An 18,773-nucleotide genomic window follows, 5' to 3' on the forward strand; every position below is an offset into this window, starting at 1 on the left:
AAAAATCCGGTTCCCGGTTTACACGTATGCTTTTGACTATGTGGATGCATGGGTCCATACAAATTCTTCTGTATGATGTCCTTCTTCAATTAAATCATGGGATACTAAATGCGAGGCGCCTTCCTGTAATATGCTGCAATTACAGTAGTAACACATGTCCCATTATAGCGACGTGGGCATCGATGGAGCCCGATTCATTTTCATCACGGTTTCCCCAACGGCAACACATATCCTCCGATTAAAATATTCCTTTAACATGCTCCTGTGTTCACAGGCTGCATTGGAGAGCTCACTAACATAATATTTCTTGGGCTGCTTTTACAGGCAAAACTGATCTACTCCGGGGAGAAAAAAAAAGAAAGAAAGAAAGAAAAACAAGCCCCTGAATTTCAAATATTGTGGGGAGTTTGTCAGAGAGCGGAGCTGAGCTTTAAGAGGCTCACTGGTGGTTTCTGGTGGTTGCTATAAGGAGCTAGAATTGAGGGAGATTTTGCTGGAGGAGGAAAAAACGCACAAGGAAAGACAGAACCCAGAGTACGGAGACTTTGTGCCCCCGTTGGAGAGATGGTTGAGTCCTCGTCAAGGTTGCTGTGGTATCCCAGAAACACCATTCACTCCGAGCTGTGACCGCGCACCGACAACAGCAACAGCTCCACTGCGCCGGGCTGAGGAGCAGAAATTAGGAGCTCGCCAATAATATGAAAGGGATCCGCAAAGGGGAAAGCCGAGCAAAGGAATCCAAGCCCCTGGAGCCTGGCAAGAGAAGATGTGCTAAATGTGGCCGCCTAGACTTTCTCCTGATGAAGAAAATGGGGATTAAAAGTGGATTTACGTTTTGGAACCTCGTCTTTTTATTGACAGTGTCTTGTGTGAAAGGTAGGTCTGTTTTTGGGGGTGTCTTCTCTGCTTTGGATGGAGGGGAGCTGACTTGTCATCAGAGAGAGGCTGGTATCTTACTTTGTAATTTGCACCGATAAAATAATCATAATTATACTGAAGGAGTTGATTCAGAGCTCTTTTCCCCCTTCAGATAGGAAATGCATTTTGCTTGCCAGATTTGGCGTTCAATGCAGTGATTGAGCTTGTGCTCAATAAATATTCTTGCAGTATGCTCAAACGAATACGTGAGTTGGTTCTTATAGCCTCTTCTAACTAGTGGATAACCAGACAGAATTCCTCTGCAAGACTTTTCTTGGTGGTGAGGATTATCTCGATTTCTGGTCAAACCAGTGTGGATTGATGCTTTGGTTGGAATATTTATATTAAAGGTACTTCTGGAAATGACTTTTAACCCTTTCAGGTAGGAAAGTTACCAACATGCTAGGAATGTGATGGTTTTAGATGCAATAGGGCTCAGGGGTTTTCCAAGCATCCCCCACCTCCGGAAACGTCTTCATGCATGTGTGAATTAATTCTCTGTGGGCACTTATGCATTGGCAAAGGGTAGGGGAGCTTCCCTGAGTCCTGTGGTAGAGGTTTAGCTTAAAAGGAGGCTTTAAAATGATCTGAGACACCTTGAAGTACAAAGATCCACCTTTGGGAATGAATGAAGGTAGGAGGAAAGTCATTAGCTGATGACCAAAAAGAAAATCCCCAGCAAGTCTCAATGTTCAGACAGGTAGAGTGTCACATGCACAGACAAGGGGAGGTGGTGGGTGGGATGTAAAATTTATTCCTAAACAGGAAGGCAAGGGACAGTCAGGAGCATTGGAAGGAGAGCTGTCCTCAGGGAGAAAATAAATCCCCAGCTCTATTCCACAACTTATCCTGCTCCCTGCTGCTACCCATTAATTGCTGCAAAGAATACTCAGGGGTGTATATGACTCATGCCATCATTTTTGAACAATCGCCTCCCCATACTCATGGCAGCTCGAATAGACGAGATGGAGGTCGCTTTCAGCGAAGCTCGTATCAAATCCTGGGTGTCTGTGTGTCAGGGGTGCGCGGTGGGGGCGGGGGTGTGCTGGCCCAGGCGCGCCAGGGCCGTCGACACAAACTGGACGCTTCTTCCTTTGTGAAGGAGTGCCTCTCTGAACCGCAATGGGCCCACGTCTCTATGAAACAGTTTATTGTCCAGCTTGCAGCTGGCTGTCCCCCCACAGAAGGCAGCCCATTTGCATTCAGTGGAAATGATAATTCATGTTTTGGGTGGAGGGAGCTGGAGGGGTTACCTCTCCCTCTATTGGGGCCAGTAATGGTTTCGAATTTTAATTTACATCCCTAAATGCCAAGAAGTCATCCCTAGGCTCTTTGATAGTAACAGCGCTGTAATCTAAACCTGCTCCTTAAAGCATGTTTGTTGTTGTTGTTGTTGGGTTTTTTTTTTCTTTTTCATTTTTTCCCCCCTGGAACCTCAGCGCAGCTCTAAGGCAAACCTCTTGCTTGTTCTAAGCTGCATAACTACACTGACTAGTGCACAAAACACGTCTCAGGTTGCTTACAAGGGGTTTCGTCGCCGGCTCGATGTGTGAGGAGCCTCCCATTACGCTTAGTTCGTCTGCCACTGGGAGTCTTTGGTTCATGGATGGCCCTGGGGCTGACTGCTAGACGCGCGCTCGGCGTGGGGGAGGCGCAGAGAGCCAAGAACAGAGAAAAGGTTGGGGTGATTCCTGCTGGAGGATGACCGGGGGTTAAGAGCGAGTTTTCACGTGATACCTGTTGAGCCAAAACACATTCGGGGGGCATGTGAGGGGAGGGAGTCTCCGAAGCAGCGAGAGCACGGCAGCCTGACAAACACTGGTCCACGCAGCCTGCGATTACAGCCCTGCTGCCCGCACCTACCGTATTTTCCGAAGGAGACGCGCCTGAAGAAAAGAAGGGCGCCTTAATTGGCTTTAAATGGCACCAGAAACGGGACCCCTCTACTCACAACTCCTGGACTTTGCACTGAGATAGTCGGTCTCCACTGAGCGTGTACCAGGTTGGGGGACTTTGGGAGGCAGAAAAGTGTCGCTCCCTGCTTTGGATCTGTCCAAAACCAATGTTCTACGGATCGTTTAAAAAATGTTTTTAATGGTAGTAAAGTTCTTTATTGTCGCCTATCTGCCGCTTGGGAGGCATCTCCTATAGATTACACCTTGGAACACTGTCCTCAAATTCTGAGAAACAAACTTAGGCTGTTTGCTTCAGACTTGCTCTCTGTCGTCGCGGACGGTGCCAGTTTTGACAGGTGCTCCTTCCTTCTCCTTATTTTGTTTTAATGTTACCCTAGTCTCACGGCTTTCCTAGAACTGGCATTGCTGAAATGGCATAGAAGTCGTTTTCCCTATTGTCTATATCCACTTTTGTCTTCCACACGGCTGCTTCTGGGCACTCAGGCCCACGGGAAAGCTCACTTTGGGGAGTGATTGGGAGGTCTTTGCAGGTAGGTCCTAACCCAAGCTAACTCCAGGGCTCAGGAAGTTGGGGGCGCGTAGTTTTCCCAGTGAGCAGTTCCAGCGTGAGATTTCCACCTTGTGTCCACACTTTTCATCCCTCCACCACTCACCTCTGCCTGCATCGGCAGTGACAAAGAGGCTCAGTGGGAGGAAACGCCTCAGAGTAGAAGAGAAAGTGGCCTTCAGTAGTAGGCCTGAACCTCCCGAGTGGGGTTGAAAAGGAGTCAACCTTCTCTGGGCATTGTATCTCCACTGTCTTCTAAACTAAAACGCGATAGAGGGCAGAAAATTGGGGGGTGGGGCAGGGCAGAGGCTGCTCAGATCTGATGCTTGCCTGTTTCAAGCTGAATCTCTCTCACACACACGCAGAGGTTTCTGAAACGCAGGCTGCAACTGCAGCGTGTCTGTTTAGGTCTCACGCAGATAGAAACTGTGAGTCTCCAAGTCGTGCTTAAACATCCCGCCCCCGGAAACAGACACCGTGGGGCACTTTCCCCGTACTCCTCCTCCTCCTGGGATGGGGCTTGTGGGGCGGGGAGGGAGGGCGGGGGTGGGGGTGGGGGGGGGGAGAGTACACCACCGGTGCAGAGAAGGTTCAGAATGAACTGACCTCAGTCAAAAGCAGGTGGGAGCCAGTGTGCTGGTCCTGAACCCTGCGCCAGGGCGTGCTTCTGGGGTTTCTCTTAGGGCCCCAGACTTCCAGAAGGATCCACGTTTCCATGTGCTCCGGAACTCCAAGGAGGTCTTTCTTACTCCCTCCCACGACAGAGCTCTTGTGAAAGACCGCAGCTCGCACACTCTGCCTGAGTTAATGACTACTAGGTAGGGTCTTGTTTCAGGTGTCCACGTGGTGGGAGAGCAGTACCACCTTTCCCCGACCCTGTGGTGGCCACGAGGGAGGTCTCAGTACCGCACCTGTGCGCACGACTGATTCCCAGTCCTCAAAGCAGACAGTCTGCCCTGGCAGGTCAGGAGAATAATTGTCTTATCCTGAGGGAGCTTTTCAAAGAGGAGTGCGGTGGGTTAATGTCTTTACCAAACAATAACAGCAAACAAAAAACCACCCACCGCCATTATCATTGAAATCATTCCCTGGAGGTTTGCAAGACCAAGACACCTGCTGGGAAGTGACCTTTGTGTTAGACTCAGGGGTTCCCGCCCGGCTGCAGTTTGGACAGGTATTTCTCCCTTTCATCTATTTCCTCTGGGGATATTTATTAATATCTTTTAGAAGGCCCCACTCCCTGAAATTCCAAGGACCGCCGCGGAGATTGAAATTGAGTGTCTGGCTTGGACCACAGCACGTGTGTGCTCGTGTGTGTGTGTGTGTGTGTGTGTGTGTGTGTGTGTTGCTGGGAGGAGGTCCGCATGGATTGACACAGAGGGGCCTTTAGAATGCCTTGAGAGTTAGGAGAGGGGTTCCGAGGAGGAAACGGGTGGCTGGTAACCGTAAGTTTATGTTCCCGGGTGGAACCATGATGGTCGGTGAGCTGTGGCCACTGCTGTCGCGCAATCTGGCCGAGGCGCTGAGAAAGCTCCCTTTCCCCAAGTTGACCTTAGCGCTGCTCTTTTTCAGGCAACTTCAACTCTAACAGGAACTGGGGAGTTGGAAAACCTCGTGGGGAGCAAGTAATGAGCCTGCTGCTCCTCTATAATCACCGCTTCCCCACCCTAGCTCTGTCTCAGAAGGGCAAGCATGGGGCCAGTCACAGGATTCTAGCGCTGCAGTGGCTTAGTTAGACCCCAGAGGAGAGGGCAGAAAAAACGAAAAGGCGCAGGGTCATCCCCACCGCGGTGAGGTCCTCTTCCTGCCTGGCTGGAGGGCCTGCTGACGGCTGAGAGCTGGGCGCGCACGAGGACTGAAGCGCATTGCAGAATAGTAATGAAGCAGGACGCCCAAAGAAAGATCCACTTGGGCATCAGGCGGAGTCCCTTCTCCCTGAACACTACCACTTCAGGGAGGCTTTGCACCGCGGAGCTGCTAAATCAACCCAATGCAGCGCCTTGAAAAGGCTTGAACAGCACCCAGAGTTCTGAGCTGAACTTGCCCTGTACAGCTATCTTGGTGAAATCGCTCTGAAATGTCATTTTGCAGCACCGTATTTTCTGGAATCTTCCCGTGTTGAACAGTTGGGGAGGGGGAGGCTACATCAAGCTGGTGTAGCAAAAGTGTCTGAGTAGAAATAATTAAAAATCAGGTTTCAGTCTCTTAAAAACCTGATTCCAACTTCTTTGAGATCCTTCAAGGAGAAAGAAAGGAAAATTACCCAATATATTAAGTATTCCAGGAACATCAACTTAGTAGCAGTAGTTGTTACTGTTCATGATATTAGAGTTACTACTTGTGAGATAGTGGAATATTTTAGGGGGTATACTGTCTTTTCCCTTAACATACAATTCGGGGTCTACAGAAATATTGAAATAATAAAAGGGAGCAGTAGCTAATAGCATCTTTAAGTACTTACCGTAAAGTGAGATCTGAGAAAACAAAAAGTGATTTAATAATGCCCTTGTACTTATGTGGAAACAAACTATGCTGTTAAATTCTTGTCTGAAGATCTTGAAAACCAGTAACTAAAAGGAATTAACCTGCACTTCCCTAGGCTCCAAATATACTTCTCCCGGTGTCCCAACAGGTGACTACCATTCACTCAAGGGCCTCCAGAAAGCACTCAGAATATCAAAGACTTTCAATGTTTTGTCCAGTGTGTAGAATAACTGTGAAGCACCCACCCCACAACATGTCTAGCAAGGGACCTATTACTTTGGGCAACATGGCTATGAGAAAATATGCCGTCTTGTATTTTGAATTCCAGTGTTGGAGAGATTGGAAGTAAAATGCTTGCAAATGAAGAGATTAGAAAAAAATATGTGAGGTACACATAAAACCTAAGACCATTTTACTTTATCTACATATACATTAAAACATGACTGTCTATTTCTTTATTCCATTCCCTTCACTCAATCTGAAGGGTTACATAGTTGAGGGATACAGTGGCAGTTCTGATTTGGATTTTGGATGAGGTCTGGTAAGGATGATAGACCTACCCTTACCAAATTCATCTCTTTTCTCTCAATGATCAGATGGGTGATTCTTGGTATTTTCCAGGGAGATCAGTCTCCGTATCTGCGAGATTTCCTCAGAGTTAGACCCCTGGTGAGGCTCTTATTTTCAGCGAGCATATCACTTTACCAAAGACACTGAGAAAAATCAATTTGTTGAATACCTTTCAGTATTCACGGCCTCAGCATTGATAGGCATCTTTCTCTCCAGCCTCTAATCTTGCAGCCAGCCCAAGTGCATTATGCTATCAGGCCCTTTGTTAAGCTATTTCTTGGTGCTGATTGAGAATTCATAAGGAATAATATTTTCTATATAATGATGGCTTGTTGCCCACAATCCAATTTAAAATCTCCTCTTAAAAAAGTCTAAATTTACATCATTACTATATATATCACACACCATGTAACTGGATAACAGGAATATCAATGATCATCATGTGGCATTGGATTTCACAATACTATTCCATTGACTCTTAAGTGATTTCATTGCAGTGACTTTCAAAGTATTCCTGAAAAAGTGGCATCAGCATCCTGTGGAAATATGAATTCTCAGATCCCCACCCCAGGCCTATTGAATAAGATGCCCTGGTGGCTGGGCACAGACACTGGTATTTTTAACAAGTCATCCAGGTAATTCTGATGCACTCTAAAATTTGAGAACCCCTGGAGTGAAGTGGAAAGAAGAACAAGGACTCTGGAGCCACCAAGATCTGGTATCAAATAATGAATCTGCTAGCCACTCAACTTTCCCAAACTTTACTTTCATTACCTATTTTTTTTTTAAGTTTAGAATATTAGGAGGCCTATAGGGAGATGACAGATGTAACATATTCAGTGTTGGACAGTGGCAGCCACAATCAATATTATCGAAATACGCTTGCATGTGCAAAGCCAGGATGAACTCTCACGTGCTCTCTCCCTTACACAACCAGCCCTAGCATTTCCACGGGAGTAAATAAAAAAAAAAACGTAGCATCTTCTCACTAGCTATTATTTCACTTTGGCTAAGTTCCCAGGCTGTTATCTATTTGAAAAACACTCTGAAATTTGCACTTGCCACCTCTACTCAGTTACTTCAGGTACTGGCTCTATGAATCAGGGCCAGACCCAAAGCTTTAAAATGTTAGCCCTGCTCCTAGGTTCATTTCATCTGTTGTATTTCCAAATTGACATTTTAATATTGATGTATTCATATAATTGCATACATTTGTGTATTCATCTTGTTACAAATCATGGGGTTTACAAGACAGGAAGGATTCTTAAATATCAGCTAGTTCAATGCTAATCTTTTATACAGTAAATGCACATACCTAGAGAGGATAACTGAATTTTACTAGGTGATATGTCATTAGCTCTGGAATTGAGACTCGGTCATTGCCATTCAAGCCCATGTTGAACTGTCTTTGCACCGTGCCTCATCGATTTTACTACAGGGCTTGCTTAGATGGCACCAATATACACAATCTCAAAAGTTAATATTGAAGTACCATATATCAATTAGTACCACATAAGTATATTAGTTATTGTTTGGTGGTAAAATTTTAAAAAATATTAACCATTTGTTTTGAGGAAGACAAAAAGAAATAACTAGGCAATGAAAACAGGTTCTAAAATATATAATATGTATATCAAATAAGTAATCATATTTTTAATAAAATCTATTTCTTGACGATATAAATCTATAAAAATAAAATCACTACATTGACAGCTTTTCATGTCTCATAGACAAATTTGAGGGATAGTACTTAGGTAAATTATTATTTGTGTTTTGTTATAATCTGGACAAAATTTCTTTAAAGGCTTTTAAATCTAGAAAGTTTGTTCTTAATTTATTTTCTTCACTTTTTATTATGTTTAAGTCATATTAACATATGACTAATGCATTCTCTCTCACCTGCATTTTCATCTTCATATTTCTCTTACACACTTTATATAAGATGATGGTGTCATACAAAACTCTACCATAGGAATAATAGTACATTTTACAAATATCAACAGTACAAGGGCCATCAATAATGTTAAGGGGTTATCTTCAATATTATCAACATGTGAAATATTTTTAGTTTCTTTATGATATGGGAATAAAATGTTCAAAATAATGAATGCTAGTAAATTTGAAGAGTTTAAATGTTCAGAAAGTGATTGAAATGTATAAAAATAATGAGTCTTTTAAAAGCTGAGTTTGTAATGTACAAGATTATAAAGGCCTTCTTCCTCTCTGCTTTATGTTAGTCAATTTTAAAGGAATAGTTATGATTATGTATTTTTAAATGATTGTGAGAATTTTTTAAAATATTACCTTTAAAAATATGGTTGATATCACTTTGAAAATAAATTCATTTGTGGAAGTAGACTGTGCAGAAGTGGATTTATTAAATGTTAATAACTGAAAAAGCAAGGGTTCCTGCCATAGTTTTCCATCTACAACAAGTCCATCTGGTTGACTGCAGAATGTTCAGAGGTATTTCTTATAGAGAGGATATAAGGCAGTATTATGTTTTGGGAAATAGCATTGGGATAAAATTCTTTGTTACATGTTTTTTTATGGGGGAAGCTCTGTACTAAGCCATTTATATTGTGTGTCATTTACATCTCAAATAGTGGTTCTTTCCCTCACTTCCCTGCTTAGAATTCTAAGTATCTTGTGAGATAGCTGTTATCTCCTATGTACAGATTATTATCTCCATTTACAAATTATCCACATTTCTTGAGGCCAGAGAGGACAAAAATTTCCCAGGATTATATGGTTAGCTAGTTATTGAGTGAATTCTGAAATAATATTCGATTCATAAGTTCTTAGGGTTATCAAAACCTGAACCTGAAAATGTCTAAGTTACTAGTGAAAGCTTTTCATTTTTAAGAGAAAAACTGAGACCTTGAGAATTTAATTTTTAAAAAGCCTACCATTAATATTTGTCATTTATATATGTCACAATTTCAGCAAGATATAACTTCTTAGTTTTGTAATTTTCAACATCTTTTACTTGTCTTGCTTTATTCTCTAAAAGATTCCATAAGATAAATGTGAAAGGTATTTTCCACTTTTATAAGCAATATTCAGTGAAGTAAATGCACAATAATATGTAAGTTAACTATGTCAATAAAACACAGGAAACTGTTTAGTGCATTAAGTGCAAAAACAAAACAAAACACCCAGAATTAACTTATAATCCTTCAATTATAACCCAGTGGTCTTGAGTAAAATTTAAAATTTATGAATGCAGATGAATTTATGGACTTCACATATAAAATAATATATGGACATAAAATTGTTTATCATTTGTATCATAAGTGTTGGAAAATAAATTTCTTCCTTTTGGTAGCTTAATCTTCCACTTGATTCTATAGAATTTTAAGGATGGGAAAACTCTTATAACCTATTTTTACTATCTAGCCTACTGACATCTAGTCAGGGAATGCACATTAGATTTCTTTATATGGGCAAGGAAAGGTATTTTTTAAAATTATTTTATTGTCATTCAATTACAGTTGCCTGCATTTTCCCCCAACTCCCCCCACCCCAGCCAAACCCACCTCCCTCCCTTACTTCCACTCCTCCCCCTTGGTTTTTTCCCTGTCCTTTATAGTAGCTCCTGAAAACGCTTCACCCCATTGTCCCCTCCCCCCTCCCCTCTGGCTATTGTTAGATTGTTCTTAGTTTCAATGTCTCTGGGTATATTTTGTTTGTTTTTTTCTTTTGTTGATTATGTTCCAGTTAAAGGTGACATCATATGGTATTTGTCCCTCACAGCCTGGCTTATTTCACTTAGCATAATGCTTTCCAGTTCCATCCATTCTGTCACAAAGGGTAGGAGCTCCTTCTTTCTTTCTGCTGAGTAGTATTCCATTGTGTAAATGTACTACAGTTTTTTGATCCACTCATTTGCTGATGGGCACCTAGGTTGCTTCCAGCACGTGGCTATTGTAAATTGTGCTGCTATGAACATTGGGGTGCATAGGTTCTTTTGGATTGGTGTTTCAGGGTTCTTGGGATATAGTCCCAAAATGGAATTGCTGGGTCAAAAGGCAGTTCCATTTTTAGCTTTCTGAGGAAATTCCATACTGTTTTGCACAGTGGCTGCATCAGTCTGCATTCCCACCAGCAGTGAAATAGGGTTCCCTTTTCTCCATATCCTCTCCAACACTTGTTTGTTGATTTGGTTATGATGGCCACTCTGACCAGTGTGCAGTGGTATCTCATTGTGGTTTTAACTTGCATCTCTGTGATGGCTAGTAATGCTGAGCATCTTTTCATATGTCTCTGGGCCTTCTGTATGTCCTCCTTGGAGAAGTGTCTGTTGAAGTCTTTTGCCAATTTTTTAATTGGTTTTTTTTGTCTTCTTGGAGTGGAGTTGTGCGTGTTTTTTATATATTTTGGAGATCAAACCCTAGTCTGAGGTATCATTGGCACATAGGTTTTCCCATATAGTTGGTTTTATTTTCATGTTAATGCTGTGGAAAGGTATTTTTTAAATATTCATATGCAAACTCCATCAACAGAGTCTACTTCATTCCATACGTATACTCTGGCAAAATGTAGAGGTTTACCTGCATATCTTTACAGAAAGAAGAAACAGAACAGAGAAATAAAGTGACTTGCCAAGCTGGTATACAAACCATTCTCTAAACTCTTTATCTACTGCACACTTCTCTTTATTGGATACTGCCTTATGAGCCCCCTTATTTAGTCCTAATTAGATTATGGGAGTAAAGCTTCTTGAGATGAAAGAACACTGCACCTACCCCAAAATCTTAATCAGACTTAAAACAGTACTTCCTGAAACAATTGTGTAAGGAGACACAGATACTTACATGTAATAGTATTAGATTTTCATATTAACAGAAGTACTATCTCCTGGAGATGAAACACAGGCTACCTTAGATTTCCTGGTTCTGTGCTCTAGCTGACTGAACTATGTAGTCTAGACAAAACATTTACTCAGTATTCCCATACCTAGAGAAACCATGGGCTAAGGTGTTGGGCTAATGTCTAAATCAAAACAGCTGAACTGATTCAAATTTTCGTGTAAACAAATTGGCATCCAGGCTGCTAATTTGTGTGCCAACTTCCAGTTTCATAACTTCTACAGATGATAGAGATGATAAACTCTCTTACGTGAAGTTTGCAATAGAAATGATGACAAGCCCACCATTACCTGTACTGAATTCACATTCAATGCGCTATTCATGGCTTAAAAAAATCTTCCTTCTATAAATCCTACTAGTACTTTAGTGCCCTTTTATCTGTTCAATCTTTTTAAAAGAGGTCAAATAGCAACTCTTCAAATCCATTTTACAGCAAAGTGCTAATAAATCTTTAATATCTGTGTGAGCTTGGCAGTATTCATTTACATATTAACAGATGAAAAATATAGGAATAATATTTTGAACTTAGTTTTTAAATATTACCATGTGTAAGTACTTAGAAATAAGCCATTTTCCAATAATTTGAAGATCGCTACTTATTTTTAGCTGTCATTGCATAGATCACTGGAATCTCCCTGTTTTAGAAAGACTGCCTTCTAATCATGCAATTCCTTCAAAAGCAAAATGCTCACAGGTCTCAAAAGAAACTGGAAGATGTTAGAGATCTAACGTCTTCCAATGTTGTATCCTGTGCTCATTCATGTAAATATTTTCTCAATTGTTTCTGTCATTTTCTTTTGGTTAAAAGTTCAGTTTGGTTTATTATCTCTTTTACTTAGAATAGTATTATCTTGAAATAAATATTGTAGCTTGGACACATTTTAAGTCAGGAGTTTTGAAAAATACAGTGGTCAATAGATTTTATGTCCACAAAAAGAATCAGTGGCTTATTTTATCAGTTCTGGGACTCATCAACATATTCTTTCAGACATCAATAATTTATTGAGGACCAGTATAAGTAAAGCCCTAGTCTACATTTGGGGATATAGAGATGAATATCTAGTCATTACTTGAAGAGAAAAGATAGTCTTTGTTTTGAAGCAAGCTTTCTGTAAACATAATACCACACCAATGTGGTTATTGTGAAACTGTTTAGTTCTTCACTGGGATTCTTTTTTCATGATATATCAGTGATATACAGTCTTTATTTACATATCTTAGATAGTAAATCTTTATCCTATCACAGGTAAGTATTTACATCCTACAGACATTTGAAACTTTCCAATTAAATGCATCATTTTCTGATTTAATCTAATGTAATTTCCCTACTAATTTTCAATTAAAATGTTTATTGACTTCCATCTGTTCAGCCAACAGATATTAACTAGTTTATCCAGTATTAATGATGATTCCACATGTATTTCTGCAACAGTGTTTGTACAGTTACATAATAGTCTGTGATCAGCAAATTGTGCTTCATACCCATTTTTTTCCAGGTTAGTTTCTGCCTTAGAACTCCTCAATGACTTGCTAATACTTTCGAATTTAAATTTAAATTTAAATTTAAGCCCCTGAATTTAGTGACTCGTGAAAGGAGCCTTGAGCTAACTTACCAAGGTGAACACATACAAAGGGACAAATAACTAAATATAAAATACAACAGTTTGTGTTACAGTTTTCTATTCCTTATTTTTGTATTTTTGGAGACTTAAATAAGTAGATTATGTTCCATTTTGCCTTATTTTTAATCTGTAATATAAAGAGCAATATGAGGATTTATAAATGGTTATAGGATGAGATGCTGGCATTGAATTAATAATACCAATTTTGGTTACATAGGAGTCGAGTAGAACGACCTATCTTTACAAGGTTAGGACATTCACCAAATCTGATCTAGTATTTTATATTTATTTCATTTCCTACTACACGGCCATAAAAAGGAAGGAAATCTCACCCTTTGCGACACCATGGATGGACCTAGAGAGCATTATGCTTAAGTGAAATAAGCCAAGCACCATATGATGTCACTCATATGGAGAATCTGATGAACAAAATGAACAAACAAGCAAAATAGCGACACAGTCATAGATGGAGAGCAGGATAACAGTCCTGGGGGGTAGGTAGGATGTGGAGGGACAAAAAGGGGGTGGAAGATTAGGCAAAAAAAGAAAAAAATGAAAAAACTAAAAAAATAAAATAAAATATGTTTAGTTCATCCCCCCACATTGATTGCTTTGTGGATTCATGCTATTTTAATGTTTGTACTAACATCCTACCTCACAATTTCCATCTCCCTATCCCCTTCCACAATCCATAAAGGTCACTCTTCATTATGTAAATAATTTAATGTGTAAAAAAACAGATTTAATGTTTATATTATGCAACAAATATTGAGAGGTTTTTCAATTTCTCAGTCTCAAAATTTTAACTATTAATATAAGGTAAAAACCAAACATTTGTATTGTTTATGTATATTACTACCTTCTCTGCTTTGATTACTTCAGCAGGGGGAAAAAGTGAATTTAGAAGCTTCAGATAAAAGTTTCGGATTGTTTTACTTGACGTGGTACAAATAAACAGAAGAAACTTCCCTGTGCACCACAGTGAATTTCCAACACTTTCCATAACACACAGGATTAGCTCCATTTACTGAAATGCCAAACGAACGCAGGGAGATTATCTGCTGTCTACGCTGACTTGGTCCCAACAACATTTCAAACCCAATGTCTAAGTTTCTTTGCCCTAACAAAGAAAGTGGTCCCTCCACCTTTCACAAAGCTCTGTCTCACAAACAAATAACCAGCCCTGCACTGCCTTTCCATTCATTATCTCTTTTCTCCTCAACTTCCAACTCTTTTTCATTGAAAGTATTACTGACCATTTATATATAATGACAGTATTATAACAAGGAATGCTTGCTTAAAATGACGTGGAAAGATTCTCAAGCTGACTCGTTTGTTGTGAATACATAAGAGAATCCCAGTGAAGTCACCTACAAGATGCATAGTCAGCCTTTATGAAAATTAGAAGAGGTTTAGATTGCTGACCTTTGCCCTCTCAGCTAGTTCTAAGAAGAATGTTGACATAGAAGAGGCAGTTCTGTTACACACTCTTCAAGTACTTCTTAAACTCCAAAATTGAATGCAGTCAACAAAATCTTATTGACAGTGAGTAAACACAATGCCAAATAAGTATATGCATTATCTTTTAATATTATTCATGTTTTTATCCGTATTTATTCTTTTACAGTTGTCCCAATTTTCCCCCTTTGCCCTCCTCCATCCAACCTGACCCACAAACCCCCACCCTGCTCCCACAGTCTATTCCCACACTGTTGTCCATGTCCATGGGTCATTCATATGTGTTCTTTGACTAGTCCTTTCCCCTTTTTCCCACAATTTTCCCCTCTCCCCTTTCTTCTGGCAGCTGCCAATATGTTCCCTGTTTCCATGTCTCTGGTTCTATTTTGCTTGTTAGATTTGCTTGTTATTCATTAGATTCCTCTTATAACTGAGATCATGTGGTGTTTGTCTTTCACTGACTGGCTTATTTCACTTAGCTTAAAATAGTCTCCAGTTCCATCCATGCTGTCACAAAGGGTAGGAATTCCTTCTTCTTTCTGCTGTATAGTATTCCATTGTATAAATATACCATGCCAAAGTTTTTTAATCCTTTCATCTACTGATGGGCCCTTAGGCTGTTTCCAACTTGGCTGTTTCCAACTTGGCTATTGTAAATAGAGCTGCTGTGAACATTAGGATGCATACGTTCTTTTGAATTGGTGTTGAGGGATTCTTAGGATATATTCCCAGCAGTGGAATCTCTGGGTCACAAGTATATGCATTTTTATTAATTATGTATTTAAGCATACATATTCACAATTTATGACTTCTGTCTTCTATATGTAACTTCAATTTTTATAATAGTTCATTTTTCTCTAAAGTACTCGTGAAAACATTTTCCTCAGTACTATAAGCCATAGATATTTCTACTTCTTTAGAATCTTCATTTCTTTTCCTATCTTCATGGCAGGAAAAGAAACTGATTTTCCCTGATCACTGCTGTGTGCTCTGAGTACCTCTCATTTGGGCATCTCAAGTTTGCATGGTAGAGTTCGCTCCTTTTGAAATATGAGGAAACAACTTAGAAAGAGGAAATCAGCAAGCAAGTGAAGAAAACAGTTCGAATCCAGCTTGCCCAACTCAAAACGTTTGCTCTTTTAATTTTTTTATCACATTGAACAGTATTTCATTGACTTTGAGGGAAAAAACATCAGAGATGGAGATGAATTATAAATTTGTTCAGATGTATAAGGTTTTTTTTTTGCAGTGAGTATTTCTGAACATAGAACAATTTATTTTATATGCTGAAAGATGAAGGGAAGACTTCGAAAACAGGAGAATTCCGCAAAGTCAGACTGGTTATGGTCATGTTGCCAGAGGGACGGCCTCGTGTTAGTGTTCGGACACACTTTGTTGAATCCTTGATTAAGTTGCAGTTTGCTGTTACTATGTGTGTGTGTGTGCGTGCGCACACACATATATACTAACATTATATATAAACATTGTATCAATAACCATGTATATTTTTATATACATACTGACATATTAGGTGTTATATTATTATGTTAGGTATTTATTTAATGCTACTTAATATTGTATTTTTTCATTTTACAAATTAACATAGATAGAAAGGGGGTCATAGCTGTTATGTATTTATAAGGTCTCATTTCATATTTATTTATATTACATCTTATTTTCAACAGCCCAAACTTCATGGGAAACTTTCTGTGAATTTATTTCTTAGAAATGTAAAAGAAATAAAATATGGTTCCTTAATCATAACCCTACTGAGTAAAATAGAGTTTGTCAAAGATATTAAATCACCTAGCATGGGATCTCTATACCTAACTTAGAACCTCATAAACAGAGTCAGCACTAATTAAATATTAGGATAATTGAATTGGATTGTAGTTAATTGAATTCATTACTTTAGTTTACGTCCAATCTTCATTCAATATATATCAAATCAATACATATTGCCCAAATCTTTCAGCTGTTATAGACTTCAAGTATTTCTAACTCCATTAATCGTGGCTACTGATACCTATTTGGATATCCGTTTTCTAGGAAATAAAATAACACAATTTTTTATATCTATTAAGCAGGTAAAAGCATGAATCACCTTTGCTACTTTCACTTTTGAATATGCAGTAGAGAAAATTAAGTTGGAAACATTTATTATTATCATCACCAATCTCTAAGCTGACAGAATAGAACATGGATTCTAATACCAGTTACATTCTACCGGCCAGATGACCTCAGCACCTTCTTTTAGGTCTTGGTTCCTCATCTCTTACATTATCTGTAACCTTCACATAGTCCTGATACTGCATTGATCATATGAGAAGCATACATTGCCACTAATAATGACTATTGCAATTAAATAATTACTGTAATATTTATTTGAAAATATCTAAGCATACTTCAGTTTATTCAATAACATGTTAACATAATAAAAAGAATGATATTCATTTCTCAAACATTTAATGAGATACTTGTTTTAATCTTTTGTGTATATTAGAATAACATGCTTATGTTATTTAAAAAAAAGGCAAAAGATTTATGCGATCTGAAGAGAAACCAGAGTATACTTATGTTATTTAAGATAAGCCTTGAGGTAGGTGTTCTTTTCCATAAACCAGCAGGTTCCTTGATAAAATGAGTAATCACACCCTAAGCCAAAATAATTGGTTTTCTAAGTCAGTATTAGCTGTATTGGGCATTGCTTAAATATAGCCTTTGGAATGAAGAAGTTAAAAACAGTCTTTGTACTTTTCAAAAGATTTAATTAAAGGATAAATAATCAAGTTTATCGATTATTTTCTTGGATATATGTTCTTAATTATACATTTTTAGACTAGTTTTCTCTGTTAAAATGATAAGGTATATTAACTGGTCCCCTGGGTCGTGGCCAGCCTTGCAGTCTCGGGAAAAGCCCTGCATAACCCCCGTCAGCAGTTCCTCTGGCATGGGATTGTTTTCTATCGTGTCAATATTTGGTTTGCATGTTTTCTGGATTTATTAATAAGCATTTGTTTTGTTTTTAGAATTTGGAGTATGAAATGAATATTTTTCTATACTATTTCTTATATATTCTCTGTTTTATTTTTCCCCTTAGTCATATTTTGCACCAGTTTGGGCATTTCATAATGCTATTTGTATCTATTTCTGTGAATAATATTTCTCCAAATGATTTGATAATGTTCACACAAGTTGTTATTATACTATTATTGATATTCCTTATTTTATTTTCTATATTACTTTCTTTTATTATGGATTGAATTTATATTTTAAGAATTTTGTCAATATTTTAAGAATATCATTGTAAACATAAATGCAATTTTCCCTACATTATTTCTATTTTTAGTTTTATTATTTCCATTTTTGTTTCTTTGGCTTCTGAACTTTTAGGAAGAGACATTTTATTATGTTTCTATTTTTCTTTATGTCTTACTAAGACATATATAATATTTTTTCAAGGTACTCTTTGAAAACACACTATTCATCTATGTTGAAAGACTATTTTTTAAAGTTTTATCTTTTGGTTCTGAATTTCCTTTCTCATTTAGTCAGTTCATATGAAAAATTATATTATTTTATAATTATGTTTTTATTTGTAATATAAAATGTATTAAGTTTGATATGTGACGTATAATAAGGATATTTTAATTACTATGTATATCTATACCACTCAGTATATAAAAATTTTTTAAAAACTCTTATGTAAAGTTAACACCAATTTTAATATAGGCTCTTTTGTTGCCTAATTCTTTAGCAGGTCATTATTACTTTTTCTACTACATATATTATAATATTATTTGAAGTTTCTAATTTGTACTGTATTTCTTTTTTAAAAATTTTTTAATGTTTTAATTTTTTTACTTTAATTTTTTTAAAAAATTTTATTCAGTTACAATTATCTGCATTTTCTTCCCATTCCTCCACCCCACCCCAGCCAAACCCACCTCCCTCCCCCTCCAATATCCTCCCCCTTGATTTTGTCCTTGTGTCCTTTATAGTAGCTCCTGTAGACCCCTCTCCCCACTATCCCCTCCTCACTCCCCTCTGGCTATTGTTACATTGTTCTTAATTTCAAGTACTGGAAGCAACCTAAGTACCCATCAACAAATGAGTGGATCAAAAAACTATGGTACATTTACACAATGGAATTCTATGCAGCAGAGAGAAAGAAGGAGCTTATACCCTTTGCAACAACATGGATGCAACTGGAGAGCATTATGTTAAGTGAAATAAGCCAGGTGGTGAGGGACAAATATCATATGATCTCACCTTTAACTGGAACATAATCGACAAAAGAAAAAAGCAAACAAAATATAACCAGAGACATTGAAATTAAGAACAATGTAACAATACTGTATTTCTTAATCACTACTCTTGTATTAGA

General features: G+C 38.5%; 1 protein-coding gene across 2 annotated transcripts in view; it reads left to right on the forward strand.

Annotated features, from left to right (window-relative positions):
* Window positions 1–429: 429 nt before the first annotated feature.
* CSMD3 (CUB and Sushi multiple domains 3) overlaps window positions 430–18,773 on the forward strand; it is an 885,055-nt gene continuing 866,711 nt past the window's right edge. For both annotated transcript variants that reach the window (XM_024572155.3, XM_045181698.2), the window contains exon 1: window positions 430–876. In XM_024572155.3, the coding sequence (XP_024427923.2) occupies window positions 699–876 (178 nt within the window). In that variant the 5' untranslated portion in view covers window positions 430–698. The remainder of the gene's footprint in view (window positions 877–18,773) is intronic.

Source organism: Desmodus rotundus, chromosome 8 (genome assembly GCF_022682495.2).
Source record: "Desmodus rotundus isolate HL8 chromosome 8, HLdesRot8A.1, whole genome shotgun sequence".
NCBI lineage: Eukaryota > Metazoa > Chordata > Mammalia > Chiroptera > Phyllostomidae > Desmodus > Desmodus rotundus.